Below are 21,831 nucleotides of genomic sequence, written 5' to 3' on the forward strand. Positions count from 1 at the left end.
GTTATATTCAAAATAGTGAAATACAAACAGGCTGTCATGAAAATCAATATAAGCTTTCTGTTTTGCCATTTTCGGAGCCGTTCTGATTGTTTCTAGGTTTTAGTGTCTGCATAAGAATAGTAGAGCTCAGAGTCATGGTCACTTAACCACTTGAATCGCCTCTATACGAGTTCTTATGAGGAAGTTATGACCGAATTATTAACAGGTGTCCTGATATGTTACTAAAATGGAATTTATTAGGTGGGATTAGGAACTATAAAATGAATTTGATGTTTAAGGTTATTTATTGGGTATTTGAGATTAATTTAGGGTTATTATTCTCCCTTTATTGATTGGCATTTTAAATGATGAGGAATTGATTTATATTTTAAGAAATGATTGTGAATTCAAAAGAAAATTTAGTGAATACTTGTTTTGTTTTATAATAAAATATTTGACATTGAAAAATGTCCGTTTTTGGGAATTGGCAAGGGATATTATATCCGGATTATTGTGAAATCTTATAGCTTGATAATAGGTAATGGTTATTCGGATCGTTCTCGAGCCCCGATCCCGTTTCGTTCTTGCAAGAACCGTATTTTCGGTGATGACGATCACCCGTGTTCTCAGGATTTAGATCAAGCATACTTCCTGACGGTCTATTATATTCCCATGTTTTAAACTGTTATTACATTATTGTTTTTAATGAGTTTTGAATAAATATGTTTGGTATATAAAGTTTTGTTTGTTTTGCAATGGAAGCATATGTTTCATTTGCCGTATTATTCGCTATTAACTTGTAAAGTTATAGCCGTATTTTGATTCGTTGTGAACTTAAGGTTTATAGCCGTATTTATGTCGATACCAAACGATCTTTTAAAAGAGTTTGGACTTGGATAAAATAATGTTTATAAATGGTTACCAAACAAGGAATTTGATTGGAGATGTTTGTTAATGACTTGTATATAAATGTAATAATTTGTTGAATTACTCAACAATTCAATTGTTGACAATTTTTGATGGGGCCTATCTCTTACGGGGGATAGATCCACTTTCAGGTTGTCAACTTTAGTGTGGATGGATGTGCTGCTTCTTTATGTGTCATGTGTTACGATAGCGAGAACATCGTTTTTGGAAAGTTAACTTATCATGATATTTTGACAAATCATGTGTTGTAAAATAACTTAGTTTATAACTGATTTGTAATTAATTGTATTACAGTTATGTAAAGTTTTTAAATATTCTGATATTGGTTGCTGTGGCTATCGAGCCACGAGTCGGATTCAGCCCAGACTTCTATAAGTCTTCCGCTGTGCTTTGTAGACAATATTATTATATTATTTACGCTGGTTTGGGCTGTTTTAGATCTGCTGTTCAATCGTACCAATCCCAGCAAGGTAGATAGAAAACTTAGAAAAGTTTGCTCGGAGACCTGAGGATTAAGAAAAGACTTGTAAACAATGGCAAAGAGTCTGGATTGAAGAGAGCTCACCCTTACAAAATAGGCATTAAGTCATCAGCAAAACATAAGTGATTAAGCTTAGTAAATCTGCATCTAGGATGAAATATGAAAGCCCCTGCACCACTAGCACAGTGAATCAATCGTGTGAGATACTCCATACCTAGAACAAAAAGAAGAGGGGACATTGGATCTCCCTGTCGCAGACCACGTTGAGCCTTCAAATATTTCAAAGGGTGACCATTGCTGACCAAGGAAAAAGAGGCATGTGGACATACAAGTATAAACGATCTTCAAAAAATGAGAGGAAAATTCAAAAGCCACTAGTATATCTGTAATACCCCAGATTTAGCTTGAAAAAGGATTGATAGACTACTCATATCAACAAGGTGCATCTTCTTTTCTAGGGAGCCGATTTGCTAAGAACTCCACAGTTAAGCGTACTTGGTGGAGAGAAATCTTAGGATGAGTGACCTCCTGGGAAGTTTTCCCGGGTGCGCACGAGTGAGGCCAAAGTGCGCTGGAAAGACTTGTGTTGGTTTGTGGGGCTAGTCTACAGTCTCCAAGAGTAGTCACCAGCGGTCCGAGGGGCCGGGGTGTTACAATATCCTTGAGTAAGTGCCAGTCCATAGTATCGTACGCGTTCCTTAAATCAACCTTCATCAGACAACTAGGGGAGCAGTTTTTCCTAGAATAATGACGAACAATCTCCTGACACAGAAGAATATCACAAATAATACTGCGACCCTAACAAAAGCCCCTTGATTAGGGCTGATAATAGAGTCGAGCACCAAAGAAGGTCTCGAGCAAATGAGTTTTGAGATACATTTATATATGGTATGACAACAAGCAATGGGTTTGTAGTCTCCTGGAGAGGTAGGGTTAGATACCATGGGAACCAACGTGATAGCCGTACAGTTTCATTGCTTTAAAAGCTTCCTAGAGATAAAAAAAGTCTGAACATCTTCAACAAAATCATCACCAACAACAGAACAAGCTGCTTTATAGAACTTGCTATTATACCTATTTAGACCAGGGGCCTTATCCTCAGGAATACTCCAAAGAGCAGCCTTAATCTCCTCCGAAGAAAACTTCAAATTCAAGATATCCTTGTGTTCCATGGATAAAACTGGGCCAGAATGAACCACCTGCATATTGATTTTCTTCCTATTCTCCATAAGCTTGCATAAAAGATCAGAGTAGAAAGACAAAAAAGTATCATGGATAATAGTAGGATTGCTCACCAGGCAACCATCAATGAGCAAAGAGTTGATGGTATTAGTGATCCTTCGCTGCCTGATACTCTGATGAAAAAATTTGGAGTTTTTGCTAATAAGTGATTTTATTTTTAGTGAATTGTGAATAAATTTATTATTAATGACATTTTTTTCAATGAAAGATCACAGTGAATATATTTTCTTAAATTTTAGATTTTTTCACCAAATTTTCCTTTTAAACATGATGAACAATCGGCTTATTTCAAAAACGTTAAAAACAAATGAAAACAGCTAATACTTTCAATTAGTTAAACAAATCAAATATGTAGAAAAATAACAACCAAGGACCAAAATTTAATAATCAACAAGACAACAACCAACAATTATTTACCAAAATAATCTCAAATTAAACATTGGATTGACGCAAAACATTAAAATGGATATTGATATTTGCCAAGTTTAATTCTTCCTAGATTCGGGTTTCAACTCCAGCCAAAAAAAGATGTTCGAGTCTAGTAAAACTAAAGAAGAGTGAGGTGAAAAAAAGCGACCATTATCCCACTCCTTCGCCGGCTCTAACGCAGATGAAACCAACACCATAGCTGACATTTTTGCCGTCTTTCTCCCTTTCGTCTCTTCCTTTTCATTCCCACTTTGACGACATTCCTCGTCAACTTCCACTCTAATCTATCCCTACAATTTCGTAAACCCCGAAACCCAACTACTATAAATACAACTACCTTCCAGAAATGGAAACCAAACGAACAGAAAGTCCGATCTACACCCGCCGATGGACTTCCGAACCAGGCAATATCACCGCCTCATCTTTACTTTCTGGTCGACCTCACCATGTCCGAACTTCTTCAGTCGCCTCCGTAGAATCACCGACCGCTTCGCCGACGCGTGCACACCATGCTCGCACTGCTTCAGCTACTTCAATGTCGAATGTTAAACGAACTCAGAATATTGCTGCTAGAGCTGCTGCTCAACGGCTTGCTCAAGTTATGGCTTCTCAGACTACTGATGAGGATGATGAGGATGATGATGATGATGTTGATCTACGATTTGCTGCTCCTGCATTGTCTAGAAATATTGCTAATGGTTTTGGAAAACTGAATGTTCCTGATGTTCCGAAGTCGACAACTACTAGATCTTCTTCTCCTGGTGTTGTAAGTTTTTTGTATATTTTGGAATTGATGTTGATCTGGTGTTGTTCTTTGAGGCATTGTTGAATTCGTTTTGCTTTTGATGGAATTTTTAAAAAATTGAATGGATTGAGTAGGCTGCGAGGAAATCATTGGATGAAATGCCGTTGATTCGGCCGAAATCAAATGGAAGATCAGTCGGTTCTGTTCGGAAACCTGCGATCCCGGCTTCGATGCCGGTTCCATCACCAGTGCCGCAAATGAATGTTACTGCATTGAAAAGCCAAGGTTCGCTCCCGTCGTTGGATTCGCCTTCTGTTGTTAATACATTGAAAAGTCAAGCTTCTCTTCCATTGTTGGATTCGCCTTCTGCTAGGTCTCAGAAAGATAATAGTAAGAGGTATTGATTATTCATTTTTGGATTTGATCTTTAAGTATTTTGGTAATGATGATGGTTTTGAATTGTGTTTGTAGTTTGTTAACACGGACATTTGTTCAACTGTTGGTACTTGAAGTCAAATATTTCTGTACATTTGTAATGTTATTATTGAATTTGAAAATTGTGAAATTGCCAATGATGCAATGAATCTAGACACAACAAATTTAAGTTTCGCCTAGTTAAATCCGCATACAACTTATTTTGTAAGGAAGGGCGACGAAATGTTTTTGCCATCTGTTCTTGCTTGCATAATCTTGTTATATTTGGTTTATCCGCTCTGAACTGCACTTAACATCATCAAGAACACGGTAATGAAACATTGATTATAAAATATCATTTTTGTCCACAATGTTTTTAAATGATGATGCATTAGAATGAATTTTACGAAGTAAATGAGATTTAAGGAGAACAATCTTGATCATTAAATTTTTCATGAAATTTTGCATCAAAATTACACTAAATTTCCATTACTGTTCCCACCATTTAATATCGATTACCAAACATGCCGTTATAGTTATAGAAATATAACTATCCTAATTTTGTTGCACGTGAACCCAATAGTATGTCAAATTAAGATCAATATTGAAGGAGTATATATTAGCCATATTTTTTGGTTGAAAATAATAAGTTTCAATTAATAACATTGTGATGGTTATAGAGAGCCAAACACATGTTGACCTAATTTTTTTTGCTGAAGGTTATATCTCAATTATTTTTACAAAACATGTTTGAATTGCATTCAAAGTATACTTTTGAAGTCGAAGTTTTAAATTTGTAAATTCACTCAACAATGATCATGATTGTTAAAATGTCCTGGGTTCTATGTTACTTGACATAGTGTACTTATGTAGGACTTGGGTACGTGTGTAAGTGTTCGAATCAAATCTTTTGTGAAAAATTATTATTAGTTTGGCCTAAATAAAGTGTGTAAGAGTCATATCACAGAGTATTTGAGGTGGAAGGAAACATTTGAGTAACATAGGGTATGATGTTTAAATTTAACGTTTGTGTTCCGGAAGTGATAATTGGGATGTCTGACACTCTCACACCAATCAATCGGTTCGTACCAGCAAAGAAATCTTTTAGCCTTCTCTTGGAGAACCTACAATTTGTATCTCAGAATGCATAACGTTGCATGATGAAACTAAGTTATAATGCTACTCCACTCAATCATGACATGTAGTGGGGTAGATGTACTTTATTGTACCTCAGCAGGACAGTTAATTGTTAAAGCTTAATGATGATGATGAGGCCCATGGTTCATATACTTAGTTGGCCCTCTAGAAACGGAATGAATACATATGATGGAGCTGATATCACGGTTTATATTGCCATGTCCTGTGGTCATTAAGAGATAAAGTTTACTGCCAATGTCTGCAATCGTGAATAATGACATGGCGCCCTGCCATTTCGGTTCATTTGTTTGTATTGCCTCTTGGTGATGCTAATTTTAGTTTTAGACTTTATATACCGTTATATCTTGCCATTCTGTATTGCATATTTGAGAAGTGCAGATCTGCTTCAAAGGGGAGTACAGTTTAAGATGAGCTTTTGTGCATCTAAAAATGATGTGGATTTCTTAATATTTTGTAAATGATATGGACAATAAAGGGCTTGAGACAAGTAAATGTGGTCAAAAAAATTGAAGCATGTGTCATGATGATGCAATACAACTTTTTATTGATTGATTGCTAGTGTTACGACATACTAGTAAAGTAAATTTTCATACAATTTATGTCATCGCTAGGTCATTTTAACACTACTTTTTACTGATTGCTTGTGTTACGACATACCTGTAAAGCACAGCATATTCCCTTCCCTTCTACTACTTGATATGTTTCTATGTGGTGGTCCTTGATTAATTTACTGCTCTTTGAGGCCTGTTTTTTACTTGAGCAGAATCATGTATCTGCTAAAACTTGGGATAAATGTTCATCGTAATTTTTAATAACTTGACCTTGATTAGCTATTGCCACTTGCAGATTCTTTGCAGATAAAGGGGCAAATAATTTAAAAGACGCCAGACTTCAGCAAGATTCTTCTGCTCTACGTGATGAAGTATGTTTTGATATATGTGCTGACATTTGTTAATCATGGCTCTAGATCCACGAAATAGGTAATATGAGTTCCAAAAGTTTCATATTTGGTACGATTGATGCATCTATGTTTTGCAGCTAGATATGCTACAAGAGGAGAACAACAATGTGCTCGCTAAGGTTGATGCTTTCTACTGCTTTTCTTGCTCGGTTCATTTTGATCATATTCATTTTATTTTTATTTGTTTTTTTAGATTCTAATAGTCACATCTTCTGCAGCTTAGAGCAGAGGAAGAGCAATGCAAACAAGTGGAGGCTAGAGTTAAAGAGCTTGAAAAACAGGTTTTTCCGTATTTTGTTATATTTTTTTTTGAGAAATTTATATCTGTGATTGTTTGTAGCTAATATTTCCCTGTCTTGGTTGTTCTCCTTAAAGCAGTCATCTATTGTTTATCTGGTACCCCTAAAAAGGGTATATCTGACACTTGTTTCATCCTTAATCAAAGGAGTGTTATACTTCTTGTGTTGCCATATTGGCATACAAGCTGATATTTTTACCCTTTCTCTATGCCCTTTCATGGGGATCTGTTAGCGAGAATGTTGAACGTGGAGTCAATTTTTTGTATTGCATTTTGGGACCTTAGTTTCATATGCTCATAATGCTTCACGCCTTACTTGTGAACTCTTGAATCATACATAAATGTTATATGGATATTTTTTTTTGTATGATGTATTTTAACTATATCATAGCTATGAAAAAAAGTAAAGATCGGTTTTCCTAAACTTAAGACAATTATTATGGAGAGTGATGCAAGCTGATAACTAGCATAGAAGACCTAATACCTGCTCTCTTGTTGGTGACTAAGATGTGTCTAATTCTATTTTAAGTCGATGGTTAAGATTTTTTGGTACAACATCATTGAAAGGTGATTTGGTTCAAGAAGTGTTTGGAGTTAACTATTTCAATTATGGACACAAAAGTCCTCATTGAAAGCCCCATTTAGATTTATTCATGTTTATGCTCATACCGGTGAGATGTGATTACTTGTCATGTTGATGGGAAAAGACATTTCACACTTCCTTTGAGACGAGCCCTCACAATGTATCCCAAAGTAAACCTATCATCATAATGCCGAATCTTGAATGCAGACGCAATTGCATTTACGGTTGCAAAACGGTTTTCTCTGTTTATGTTGGTGGCTTCATGTTCCTCTCATCCTATATTTCCATCATGGTAAACTCAAAAACCTTCCCAAACACGGTCACGATCGGTGATATGGGTGTTATTTGACACTGTGACTTCCCTTTCAAAGATCATGTTAATTGCAGCATACTAATAAAAAGCGTGATTTTACATAGGAAGATTGACATGTCCCACCACCGTCCACTATCCCAGATTCCCAATTCACCCATTATTCTTCCTATAATTTAGGGCCAAATGTGAAGGGCAGAAAATTTGGACATGAAATCTAGTGCTTCAATTGGATAAGGATGTAAGTCAATCAATTTAAATGATTGCTATATTGGATTGTAAAGTGACGTTTGATTTCGGAATCTTTTATGAGTATTTAGATAGAATGCATAAACATTAAAAAGTGTCATAGAAAGCTAAATGTACTTTTCTTGAATCTGCTCTCATTCATCATCAATAGGGAAATTATCAATGGTGCCCTTGTACTATTGAAAAATTACAATGGTGCCCAACTGCATTTCAGTGGTACCCCCAATTATATGGTAATTACAACCGTGACCTTAATGATGAATTTTCCGTTAAATGTCCGTTAAATTTGGAATTTAACCTAACCATGGTTAGTTTCTTCATCTTCTTCCCTTTTCTCTTTCATGGCTGCTCTTCTTCCATGGCTGCTCTCCTCTCCTTGTGCCGGATGATGAAGTTCCCTTGTGTCAATGACGGATGAATAAGTTTGATACCAATACAATACAAATGAATAAATAAATAATATAAAATAAATAAAAAATAGAATATACAATGATCAACTACCAAATTATGAGAAATATCATAACATAAAGGGAAGAAATTTCATAAGGCAGATAAACAAAAGCACATGCAACTAAAATTATCCAAAATCAAAATCGATATATTTCCTAAAAAATAAACAATTGAGGCTATAATTTAACTTTATCACATTCCAAAACAAAATGTAAACAGAAAAGACTAAAGAGAGGGAGACCTTGACATCATGGAAAGCTTTGAGTTTAAGATTAGGACCAACATCTAAAAAACCTTTGACCAGAGCATTCTGCTCCTCAATGTCATAATGAAAAGCAAGATGTTTGGTAATAATGGCGACCTGAGGATCAGCAATTTCTCCTTTTGGATTATTCTGGAAAGATAATTTAAGCTTAGCGAAGCCATTGAAAAGTTTCGATGAAATTTTGTGGAAGAATATTGAACTGTCACTGTCGAACTCAGTAGTAACTCTCAAAGGCGGCCTTTTCTGGAAAGAAAATAGTCCAAATGACGTCGTTTGTGGAGCAGATGAAGGATTATCTGTAGACGGTGGAGGAGGAGGTGCAGGTGGTTGAGGTTGGAAAGAGGAAGGATCAGAGAAGAGGATTAGAGAATTTGTTTGAGCGTGAGGTTTAGATTGTGTCGCCATTGATGAAGCTTGAAGGTAGTGGACAGAAGGAAACACTGAGCGAGGAAAGGATTGAAGCAGAGGAGATGAAACTTAAAAAAATAAATAATAAATTGGGTTGTAACCATGGAAGAAGATGAAACTTAAATAAATAATAAGGATGGAAGAAGAGCAGCCATGAAAGAGAAAAGGGAAGAAGATGAAGAAACTAACCATGGTTAGGTTAAATTCCAAATTTAACGGACATTTAACGGAAAATTCATCATTAAGGTCACGGTTGTAATTACCATATAATTGGGGGGTACCACTGAAATGCAGTTGGGTACCATTGTAATTTTTCAATAGTACAAGGGCACCATTGATAATTTCCCTCATCAATATGACATTTTGATCAACATTATGGTTAGTCTACTTCTGAATCCAGGCTAACATATAATGAAATCCAGCTTTTTCTACTTGAGTTTAATTTTTCGTCAATCTAAGAGTCCTGGAGCTTGATTGTGTGGCTCATACGGGTAGCTGTTGTTTCCTATGACATTTGATTGTACAGTTTATCCTGGCATAATTTAGTTAGAAATCCCATCAAAGCATTCTGGAGTCTTGAAGACTTCAAGAGTTTGATTAAAAAAAGTCTGACAGAAAAAATTGATTTGCCTAAAGAGGAGAATTATCACTTGTATTAAATACAACTTTTTCAAATATAAACTTAGAAAGCCCGCAAAAATTCAGGGACATTTGTAAAGAGATTAATAGGCAAACATGTCCCACAGGAGGGAGTGTATTTAACAGCCATCTTCATGCCTCTTAACTATGTTAACTACTATTTTTTCATCCTGATCCAGAGATGATATTGATATTTGATCGTATTTCTATGTTTCGGCAGGTTGCATCACTTGGGGAGGGAGTCTCTTTAGAAGCTAAGTTTTTGAGCAGGTATTATGCCACTTCGAATTTCCTTATTGTGGTTTTACTATTATTTTTATGTCCAGCCTTCTGGTAATCTTGCTTTTTTTATTCTATGCAGAAAAGAAGCAGCATTACGTCAAAGAGAGGTTGGTAAAAAGCATGGTTTTGTTACCCTTTTACCTCTTATTCCATGAGCATTCTTGATGAATTACTTGTCCCTGAACAATAATAGTCTCAAAAATATGTTTATTATAATTATCACATCCCCAGATCTAAACAAAGCAGTTTTCTCTTCTCCGTTTCTGCACTTTATGAATTTTATTTTGTACCTTTCGATTTCTTTGACTACATGGATATTTATGAAAGGATCTACACCTACAGGCTGCTTTAAAAGATGACAAGATATCAAAAGACATGATCAATAAGGATATTGTTAACCTTCGCACTGAAGCCAAGGTACCTTGGGCTTGTGGCTGAGTTATTTTCTCAACTCCAACAATTATTTAATTTGGTGTCATTATTGCTACTTAAAGTGAACTTATTCTTTTTTTCTCTGCTTGAAGAACGCTAAACATGAAGTTGAAGCAGCTGCAGCACGACTTCAGAGTGCTGAATCTGAAGTCAAATCTCTTCGTTCAATGACTGAAAGGATGATTTTAACCCAGGAAGAAATGGTATGTTCCAACCTCAGTTATGTACTTCATATTTAATCATTCTCACTTGGAAATTATCTGACTATTCAAGTTATCTTGACAGGAAGAAGTAGTTCTGAAGAGATGTTGGCTTGCATTTTACTGGGGATTAGCTGCGCATCTGGGTAATATACCATATACATATATTAACTTTTTCATTTTTTGTTTGGTTGTTACATGTTTATTGTTAGTGCATGATGTATTCTTTACTTGTGTTTTGCTGCTTTACTTTTTAACTTGCTTTCATGGATCTTGAGGATTGTTCTTCATTTTTGGGTATAGAAATCTTGAGTGCTGTGCAGTCTTTCCATCTTATTACTTGATTTGTTAACCTATATATGGTTATTATCTTGGAAATATTATTAACACACTACTCCGTCTCTTTGAATTAGTAGCAAAGAGAAATCAAGTGTTTTTATAAGCAATAGTGGATGAAATTAAATAGTATGGATGAAATTAAAAGAGATTTAAAATGTATTGATGAATTTAAAAGAAAGTGGTGAGGCATTGTCCAAAAATAAAAATGATGTAAAATGAGTAGGACAGACCAAAATAGCAAATAATGCTAAATGAGTGGGATGGAGGGAGTACTTGTGAAATTTTTTTATATATGCCCTTGCTTATTGAATTATTTTATTCTTTTGTTTGCTTTGTCTTGCGTTGTATTATGGTATTGACATTCCAACTTGGTTATAATTGATAAAAATTATAATGCGGAAAATAAAGTAGATTAGGGTTTGGGTTTGAAAATTTGGTTTTTTCTTATTCATAACTAGAGGAAAATCACCCCTATTTATACAATAGATCAATGACTTAAATATAGAAAATAGAATAACAAAATATCTTAATTTCCTTAAATAAGAGAAAATATTCTAACAATATTTCCTAAAATAAGAAGATAAAATAATATCAAGGTTTATTTTATTCTTTATTTTTCTACATTCCCCCTCAAGTTTGGTCTCGGGATGACCGAACCAAACTTGCCTTGAAAACTCCTTCATACTTTGCTAACTCACCCTTGAGAGCCAAGCCAACATTATCCAAGTAGTACAATCCGCCACTTTCGGTACCATAACATATGATCTTCTGGGTCTGGGTATCCTGCACAACACAACCATGAGCAGTCATGAGAACAGTACAATTTAGTTCCTTGGTGAGTCGGATAATGGATAATAATTTATACGGAAAATTAGGAATCAAATGACCCTTTTTTAAATTAAGACACGATGAAATAGCAATTGGGCCTTCACGATCCACACGGATGCAATCTCCATTAGCAATTTAAATATGAGTATGGGTGGTGGGATAAATGGATAAAATATCACGAGAATCATAGGTCATAGTATGGGTTGCCCCACAATAAAAAATCCAAGATTTTAAACAAATTTTGATGGGTTTTATTTAATTTGGGTCGTGGGTTTAAGTCATTTGCAACATTGGCGTGTTCATTTGAGGATAAAAGGTTTGGGGAGGATGAAATGGGTCCTGGGTTGCCCGAAAGCAGAGATGGGGTTGAGAGGAGTGTTTTAGGTCATTAGGTTTTTTAATTAGTGCCTCTCTATAGATAGATGTATTTATAGAATGTTTTTACTTCCCCTTCCCTAATTATCTCCTTCCTTCACTGAACTTGCTGCTCCCCATTCCCAATTCTTTTCTTCCTTTTTTGAACTTGCTGCGATACTCCCACCTCATGTGGCCACATCGCCGGTCTGGTGTACCGGAGCCATGGTGGCGGACACCTTAAGTTGGGTTGTCGAATTTGGGGGTTTTTGTGGTATTTTTTGCACTGTAATTTTGTGATTGGAATTTTCTATATAACAATCTCTTCTTCCTTTTTGGTTTACTGGTTTTGTTCTCAAAGCATGGTAGCTATGGTGATTGATGTCTGGATTTTTTTTTTTTTGGTTTTGTTTTCCTGGATTCAACATTTTGTGGATGATGTTTGGACTTGGGTTGCTTCGTTTTTGAGTCTGATAAAGGGGGTGGGTTTTTGTTTTTTGAGTTTGTGATAAGTATGTTTTCGGTGTTGTTTGTGAGGGTGACATATCTAAGTGAGTCACCCCCATGCATGCCCATGAAATCGTACCTGGACCCGTTTCTTCATGTGTCTCTTCTGTTTGTGGTATTGTTGCCGACGGTGGGACGGTAGTGACGAACTGTGCCTTGTCACCGGCCTGGGTGACCGGTGCCTTGGCGGCGGCCTTTCGTTGCTGTAAATCCTCCAACCATTCAGGGTAACCGATGAGTTTAAAGCCTCCTTCTTTTTTGTGCCGAGAACCACCACAATGGTCACATGTTAGTTGAGATTTGTCTAAAGTCTCTCGCCGGAATGAAGTGAAATCTGACCAGTGTTTGGCTATGAGCCCACTCCCTATTTCTAAGGGACTTGCTCCCGATGATGATGCGCCGATCATAATAACGCGCCTAGCAATTTCTCGGCGAATGGTTGCATAAGCCTTGTCAAGGGTTGGTAATGGATCTTGATTAAGGAGGTCTCGACGCTCTTTATCAAGAGAATCGTTAACTCCGGCTAAAAATTGAAACAACGTTTGAGTTTGAATAAAAGTATTGAAAATCGTGATGTCCTCCGCATGTTTCATTGGGTCAGGCATCCGACGATCAATCTCTTTCCAAATATCTTGTAGTTTGCTATAAAAGGCTTCATGGCTTAACAGATTTTCGATCCCTTTCCGCAAGTCCCGAGCAGTAGGGTAGTCTAGAAATTGATTGACAATTCCCTTAACGATATTTGCCACAATCCAAGCTATAACTTTGGAATCTCTTTGATTCCATTGTTGATAGGATCATTCTGTATTAGATGGAGGACAGGTTGTAAAGTGGTCGAGCATCCCTCGACTTTTGATTTCAATATGCATCATTCTACACTAGGTTGTGTAGTTATTATATGTGAGTTTTTCGGCCACTTTGAGATCTGTAGATACTGGTTTACTGGGTTTATTATTTTTATTCATTTGTTGAAAAATCTAGAACATTTGTTCCAACTGGGTCATGGATACCATTTGAGTTTCAGTGTTTTTGGATTCTTGGTCGGCCATTTAATTTTTAGGAAAGTTGGGTATGGTAAATGATCAAGTCTGAAAAAAGGTTTTACCGACCCCGAAATGAACCTTACGGCTCTGATACCATGATAAAATATATAATGCGAAAAATAAAGTAGATTAGGGTTTGGGTTAGAATATTCGGTTTTTCTTATTCATAATTAGAGGAAAAACACCCCTATTTATACAAAAGATCAATGACTTAAATATAGAAAATAAAATAACAAAATATCTTAATTTCCTAAAATAAGAGAAAATATTCTAACAATATTTCCTAAAATAAGAAGATAAAATAATATCAAGGTTTATTTTGTTCTTTATTTTCCTACAAGAATAAGAAACATAGATCCTTCAACCTTCTTATGGATTCAGGCATTATCACATAACTTTGTTGCTCAGCCTCTCTGCAACCCCGCTTAAATTTGAAAGAGCCAAGATATTTTTATTTTGACCCAGACGAACTACAAGATGTGGGCAACAAAGGGAGAGTCTGTCCACTTGTTTGGCTATACTAACTAACATAGTCATTCAACCTCCTTGTGGATTTAGACATTATCATGACCTTGAGGTTTAGTCACATAGCACATAAATTTGTTGTTCAGCTATCTGAAATTCCACTTAAGTTTGAATGTGCCAAGATATTTTGATTTTAACCAAAATGAACTTCAAGATTTGGGGGTACAACACAACTTCTAAGAGATATTAGATAAACTTGCTTCATGCTGCTGCTAAGCAATAGATGAGCTCTGTCCACTTGTTTAATTATTAGTTCTGCTTGGGAAGCCGTTGGATGCATACTTTGGATTGTTACATATCTGGCAGTTTTGAGAGATTATGCCTGTCTGTATCTTGGTCTCATAAGGGGTAGTTTCCAGAGGAGGCAGCCCCTCTTGCTGATGCAATTACATTTTGTAGCTGTCTTATTACTGCCTGAAATATGCGTGGTTTTGTTTAAAACAGTATACTCCCTCTATCCCGTCAAAATTTCCCCATAGGCATTTGGTGGAGAAACCAAGGAAAGTGGGTAAATTGGTTTTTTATGGGAAAGTGGAAGAAGTGTGAATGAGAAGAAAAAGTAAGTTAATTATGTGGATGAAAATTTAAAAAGTGTGGGTCATAAACAAAAATAGAATTTGGGCAAATTTGGTGGGGTAGACTAAAAAAGAAAAGTTGAGCAAATTTTGAGGGTTTAAAGGAGTACTTGCAGCTTTTAATAAATGACACCACAAAATTCGAAATTCTAGGTCTGCACTAGTGACAACTGACAAGGGTAAGTGCTTTTTTGCAACCTGCTAATCTTGCACACCACAAAGTTTCTTCTTGACAGACGCTTTGCTCAGCTCAATACTGTGGAGTGTTAGGAGTTAGGACCAATAGTGCAAAATCTCAGATGCGACCTGAAGCCACTTTCCTGTGTTTTTACTGCGCTCCTTGTAGCATGTCATTGTATACTTTTTAGGAGTTCCGTTTAATAGTTCTACTTTCTGACTATGCTTTTATGCCCTTTGGCAGGTATATGTGTGGATATTGCTACATCCAAGTATGAACACTGGTCTTCACTGGCTCCCCTTCCTTTTGAAGTAGTTGTCTCTGCTGGGCAAAAAGCTAAAGAGGAAAGCTGGGAAAAAGGTTCTGTGTAAAATCTGTTTGTTCCCTAGCAGCATCATGTCTGGGATTTTTGAAGTTCTCCTGATTAGATGAGAAAGTTCTCATGATTTCTTTTCTCATTGCTTTTTCTGTCATTCTTGTTCTTGTGCAGGCGGTGAAGATTCTGAGAGTAAAAGCAGAGCTAACCAAGACTTGAATGATTTCACTGGAGAGGGTAACATAGAGAGCATGCTTTCAGTTGAAATGGGCTTAAAGGAGCTTGCATCATTGAAGGTTCTCCTGGCTTATATAGTTTTCCATGACTCCTCAAACTGCCATGACAGTCATGCCCCATCTTTGTCTTCTTTCTTCCAAAGTTTTGACAACACTACTAACTGCAGGTGGAAGAATCCATTGCATATGCATTTGCCCAACAACGCCGGCCAAGTTCTACAAGATTGTCTAACTCAGGTGACAAAATTTTGGATGTTGGAACTTTCTTGTATCTGCTGCTTGACGATTATCATGATTTGGCCTGATGATCATCTTTGTTACTGAATTTTATATTCCAAACCATGTAAATATTTCTTACACAAAAGATTGTTGAGAACTTTTTTGATTTTTTTTACCTAATCCAATTTTTTGAAATGCATTTAATCAACCTTTTAAAAAGTTGGAGTACCTGAAACATTAATTATGTTACCTTAATACTAACAATTGATGTTTTTGAACATTTTCCACCTGGCATCCATCCTCTGGCCTATCTTTTGCAATTAAGCCAAATTCCAAGGTGACATGACAAAACGATTGCATATTACCATGGTACAACTATATACTAAGTCTTCACTCTGTTCAATTCACTTCTCCATCAGTTTTCACCTACCCATCCCCACAGTAAAACCCTAATCCATCATCATAATAATCAATTCGTCACTCTCTCATTTTAGTGCAAAATTAGTGCGATGATTAACTAAGCATAGCCATGCATTCCAAATCAACTATTTTCTCGTTTGTTAGCAATTAATATAAACCCTAACCCAGTTTAGGGGTAAGGTTGCTCAAATATGGGTCTCCACTCACTCGTGACCACTTATTTTGGGCATCCCTGCTGTGTGGTGGGCTTGTGGCTGTGATTATGGTGTTGTTGGTTGCTGTACTGAAATTTCTTGTTTGTATGCATGGGAACTATATGCGGTTTTGGGGGTTGACAAAATCTTCTGCGCACAAGTGGACTTTGTAAATTTGTTGTTATGCTAATGTGTCTTTTTATTTCCTTTCAGATTTCAAGTCTCCAGGAGACGCGAAATATATGGAAGCATTTGGTAATTGTTTTCTTTTGTCATGAACATGTTACTAGAACTGGCATTAGAGCATTGAGCACCAGATCAGATTGAGGGACTGGTGGATTAAACCACCTTTCTCTAGGTTCAATATTTTCTCTGTGCTGTTTCGTGTTTTTTTTTGTTTGTTTGTTTTTTGTTCTAGCTTCTTTTTTTCCCGAAGACCTCTGATGTCTGGCTCCATAGAGAACTTCTATGATATCCACATCTTCAGAAAGTTTTTCAGTAAAGAGTTAAGCTCAACCAAGATGTATGATATGATGCTACACGATTACTTTTAAATTAGATATAGTATGGATATTTTGCTTCCACATTGTTGGTTGAAAATTTTGAAAGCAAGGTGTAATGGGGAAACTTGGCGGAAAATTAGGGGGGCGGGGGGTGGGGGTGGGGGTGAGGAAAATATTGGACTCTAAACTTGGATTAAAAATGAAGGTACTCTTGATCTTTTAGTTAAGAAAACACTGATTTTATCACTATGCCCACAATTTTGTGGAGTGGTAGTTATAAAGGTGTCATTATACTTATACTATAATAAAAATTGGTGAAGTGTCCCCCCTCCCTCCTTGATGATGTTCCGCCATTGAAACTCTTGACTGTTTTCAGACTCTTTATTGTACAACTTGTAAGTACACACTTGACATAATAGTACCCTGTGATGTACTGATGTTCAAGTAATTTGTATATTAGAAAAGAAAGCTTTAAAATTTTGCATTCTTTTTCTGTTGCGTTTCTGCTCTATAATTACATGCTGTTGAATCAAGTTTGATGACCTAGCTATGCGCCAATGCCAATAGTCTCTACTGAGTCTGAAGTAGTTCATTGCTCCTAAATCATAGAGATCTTATTTTTTTAAAACGAGAATTTGACCTGTCTGTGTGAACTGTGAACGTCATAGATATGATCTTAATATATTTCTTCGTTGTTGGCAGATCTTAGTCCTGAGGAGTCTGAAGATGTTCTTTTCAAAGAGGTTTGGCCCCAAATCTTCACTCTTGATTACTTTTCTGAAAAGTTTTTAAGTTGGGTGTTATCTGTATTTCAAAGTTCTCCTAAACTGCCATGTACATTTTCAGTGATTACTGTTAACACTTATAATATCTATTATTCTTGCCCGAAAACTGTTTGTTAAAATAGTCTATATACATGTTTAGTGATGACATACATAAACTTTAAAAGGGTGCCACATCAATCTAGAAGTATTTTTAGTTATAACTGTCTTGTTTTAGTGTATCTTAATTGTCCATTTTTTCATAATCAGCTAAATAGAGCTGAATGCCTTACTTCTGTAACCCTCTTGTTCTTGCTTGCATCCTCAATTCTTCTGGTTTTGCTTCTTGTTGTCACATCGACAAAAACTTAGTGGCCTTCAACATTTCGACAATATATTTAGTCTTTTGGGTCAACTGTTAATGTAACAGAGATTCCCTATGATTTGTTGTCAAAGATTTTGAAAGGTGGTAATAATTTGAGTGTCACTATTAAATTAAACTTGCAAACAGTGCTCAACGATCTATTTTATAGTAGCAATCAATCTTTAAAAACTAGGTTTTAAGTCGGAGTTGTGACCTTTTTAACTTCAAGTGCTACTGCTTGGTTATTCACTTTATTCTGATGTCAGCAGAAGGGTTTACCCTTTTTGACTATTGTATGAATAGGCTTGGCTAACTTACTTTTGGAGAAGATCTCTGAATCTTGGTATAGAGAAGGACATAGCTAAACAAAGGCTTCAATTTTGGATTGGTCGAAGCAAACATTCACCAACTTCACATGATGCGGTTGACGGTAATGGCTTTTCTGGTCCTGTAGTACTTTTCTGAGCTTTTTGAATTTTTTAAAAGTATGAATAAGCTTCACGTGGGTTTAAAATTTTGAACCCTTGTCGGGTATTCTTCTAACTGATATTTTCCAAATACTATACTTGAAAATTATGTGACTCATAGTCTTGGAACTTATGCCAATCGCATGGCCACGGTCCGGGTTGGGCCGGTTCCGTTCCGGTTCCATCAGGTTCCGGTTCCACCCGGTTTCGGTTCCATTTGGAACCTGTCGCGAACGGTTCCGGTTCCAGTTCCGGGCGGTTCCAAACGGTTCATGAGGCGGTTTCGGCGGTTCCAACTCGCGGGACGGGCGGGTCGGACCATCGGTTCCATTTTTATTTTCCTTTAAATATTTATATAATATAAAAATACTATAATATTGCAGACGTACCTTTGATGATTACTTGATTATTAGCGAAATTCATTGCTTGTCAAGTTGTCATCGTTATTAAAATATTTACTAAAAAGAATGAAAAAAATAAATTAATTAGAAATCAACGACAATGTCGATAAAGATGATTAATAAAAAAAGAGGGAGAAAATGGACTTGAACCTAGTACCCAAAGGAATACTAAGCTGCCTACGTAATCCGAAGGAATCAAAGCCCACGTAGTTCTTTGTCATACCTTTTATTTGTAGTTGTTGAATGTTGATTTATCGTTGTCCGATTTATCCTATTCGTCTTCGTCATCATCATCTGGTTGGTTAGATGCTTCCGCTGACTCTCCTCCTGACGATGATGCTGAAGTATCCATCATCATCCATGGATCATCATCATCGCCTTGATCATCATCATTCCTTAGTCCTTGTGTTCGAATCTCCGCTTGATCCCAATCTTTCTTGCAAACACATATTTGAATATTACGTGGAGCAAGACGAGATCTCTTTTTTTCGTCTAAAACTCTTCTACTTGCACTAAAGCAGACTCCGACGCAATCGTAGAAGCAGGAATTACAAGGATATCCTTTGCAATTCTCGATAATATGGGAAATTTTATAGATTTTTCTTTCCACCACTCTAAAATATTATAGCTACCTTGGTCAATTTCAAAGTGATGTTTAAGATAATTATCTAATTCTAAATATGCAGTGGAGGGTGAAGAAGAAGATGATCCTACAAAGCTATCATCTTGGCTCATTATATTAGCTATTACAGAATTATAATAAGAGGGACGTGCCGAGACGATAGCACGCCTAGACGTATCGCGTTTTGGGTTATATACACTAGCATAGTAATCATAAAGTTCTGCTAAAAGTTTTTTACAAGTTCCAACATAATTGTACATAACTAGGTGGGCGATCTAACGATTGGTAGTAAAATCCAATTACTTTAGTAAGGACTTCTGTCTTAAAACATGGGTCTAAAATGGTTGCAATTCCATAAATAAAAGGAAAATCTATAAAATATGTCTTCCACTTATCCATCATATCTGCAAGAATCGGCTTTAAATATGGGTTAGTATCATCATGCGTATGTTTAAGAAGATGATAAAAAATAGTAATACACTCAGTTATTACTAAGTGGACGTTTGGTTTGTAAACATATGAAAAAATCTTAGTTGCGTGGTCATACGCTTCTAATATTTTATGTACACAGCCAATGCCTATTACTGAATACGCATTATACCGGTAAACCGGATCTCTCTGTGTGAGTGTGTGTATGCATACCACATACATTTGTGTGCTTTTTGCCATGTTTTTTTTGATGAATGTCGGAGACCTGCTATATTCTCTCATATTTATGCTCGTATTTCACGGCTGTTCAAAATATGCCTTTTTTTTTTATTGTTATCAGAACCCTATAATTTTCAGATTAATTGCTTATCTAATGCATCATATGATTTCTAATTTCCTATGATTGATGCCTTTGCTTAGTTGATCAAGGTTTGACGGAGCTGAGGAAATTAGGGATTGAACGTCGACTATGGGAAGCATCTCGCAAAGAAAATGATCTCTGATGCCACTAGATAAATTACACATATTTTCTTTTACTAATTGAGAGCTCAGCTTTCGTTCTTGCAGTCATTTAGTGTGTGTAATTCTCTTATATATGTACATAGCTTAGTTATATCCTCTTTGCTGGACCATCCCTGTCCTGAACATTGGGTTTTCTGGCATCAATATGTTGATTCATCTATTTACCTTCCTAGTTTCTACTAATTTCTATTACCTTTTGCTATGTATAGATCAGTGATAGCAAAACTGAGCTTATAAACCATAATCAATACTTTTTGTTGTCTAGACCAACCCTGTTCATGCTTAGGCCCTCCTCTGATGAAGCACCAGAAGCTTTAGCTTTTCCAAAATGAAGCTGGGGACTAGTTAAGTTTTAAATTCTTTTTGAGACCAAACAAACTTTAAGGTACTGGAGCTTCTACAACTGTAATGATAGTAACTGACCTAGAACTAAGAGTGCAATGTCAGTAAATTGTACCTCTGACACTTAAAAAAAACTTGAGTTGAAGTTTCCTGAAGAGATGAGGTACATATCAGACAGTGCCGGTCAATTTTATTATTTTTTTTTATGTAGTTGACCTTGAATTATCGTGCAGACGTGAATCTGAACACTTGCTTTATATGTACACCTTTGGTTGAGAGTAAGGGTTTGATGTTGTAATGGCCTACTCCTATGTCTCTTAGAATTTTACTACATTGTAGTTTTATATGTGAGAACCTTTTAACTACATAATACAGCAAATTAAAGGGACGGATTAATATTTTAAAATATTACTAATTACTACGAATTTTTAAAATATTAGCATTTTAACTCAAAAAAATATATTAAAGTGAGATGAGATCAAGACTTTGATCCAGTTAATTAACTCACATTTAAATATAAGCATTAAATGAGATTGCTGATTATCTTGTTAAATGGGCGTCTGCTAGTATCTGATAATATGTGGCCAAACGATGGTCCGGTTTAGATTATCGACTTTGTAATGTCTGACATATTTAAAGTTAATTAATGGTATAAGATTTTGTAAATTTTATATAAACTGAAAATTGAAAGGAGGTAGATTTGCGAGGGCAGAAAAGAATCTTGCTTTTATATATATATTTTTTGTTAAAATGGTTATAATAAATCAAATACACATAAAATTTGCCTATTATGGACAGTATTGGAGATTGGCACATCAGTTCAAAAACTAGTAAAGTGAGAAAAGGACTAATCATTTCAAAATAATTTAACAAATAATAAAGTGTTCTCTTTTTAATTTTTATTAAAGAAGTTAGTGCGAAGATGTGTAGACTATGAGCCGTATTATTTATTGTTATTATTTTTATTATTAGTAATACTATGATTAATTTTAAATGTAAAATGGGGATATGTTTATAAATTTGTAGGTTAATTATTTTATTAAACTCACACAAGATGGATTTAAGAGAAGTTTTTCAATTTTACAATAGTAAATACTCCTTTGTCCACAAAGATAACTATATTTTGCTTTTTAAAACTTTTTTCCAATTTTTTAAAAGTAAATGAAAAATTTTAAAAATAAGTGTGTAAAACATGGGTAAACACACTTATTTTGTTCATCAAACTGAAAAATAA

At 35.6% G+C, this 21,831-nt stretch overlaps 1 protein-coding gene across 1 annotated transcript; it reads left to right on the forward strand.

Annotated features, from left to right (window-relative positions):
• The first annotated feature begins 3,035 nt into the window (after positions 1 to 3,035).
• LOC130808685 (coiled-coil domain-containing protein SCD2) lies at positions 3,036 to 20,519 on the forward strand. Its single transcript, XM_057674140.1, has 17 exons — positions 3,036 to 3,824; positions 3,938 to 4,200; positions 6,222 to 6,297; positions 6,414 to 6,455; positions 6,555 to 6,617; positions 9,759 to 9,808; positions 9,900 to 9,927; positions 10,163 to 10,237; positions 10,345 to 10,455; positions 10,538 to 10,598; positions 15,045 to 15,161; positions 15,292 to 15,413; positions 15,521 to 15,590; positions 16,400 to 16,441; positions 17,392 to 17,432; positions 18,118 to 18,244; positions 20,154 to 20,519. The coding sequence occupies exons 1-17, from the start codon at positions 3,405 to 3,407 to the stop codon at positions 20,234 to 20,236; spliced, it is 1,791 nt and encodes a 596-aa protein (XP_057530123.1). The 5' UTR covers positions 3,036 to 3,404; the 3' UTR covers positions 20,237 to 20,519.
• Positions 20,520 to 21,831: the final 1,312 nt, after the last annotated feature.

This window comes from Amaranthus tricolor, chromosome 3 (genome assembly GCF_026212465.1).
Source record: "Amaranthus tricolor cultivar Red isolate AtriRed21 chromosome 3, ASM2621246v1, whole genome shotgun sequence".
Lineage (NCBI taxonomy): Eukaryota > Viridiplantae > Streptophyta > Magnoliopsida > Caryophyllales > Amaranthaceae > Amaranthus > Amaranthus tricolor.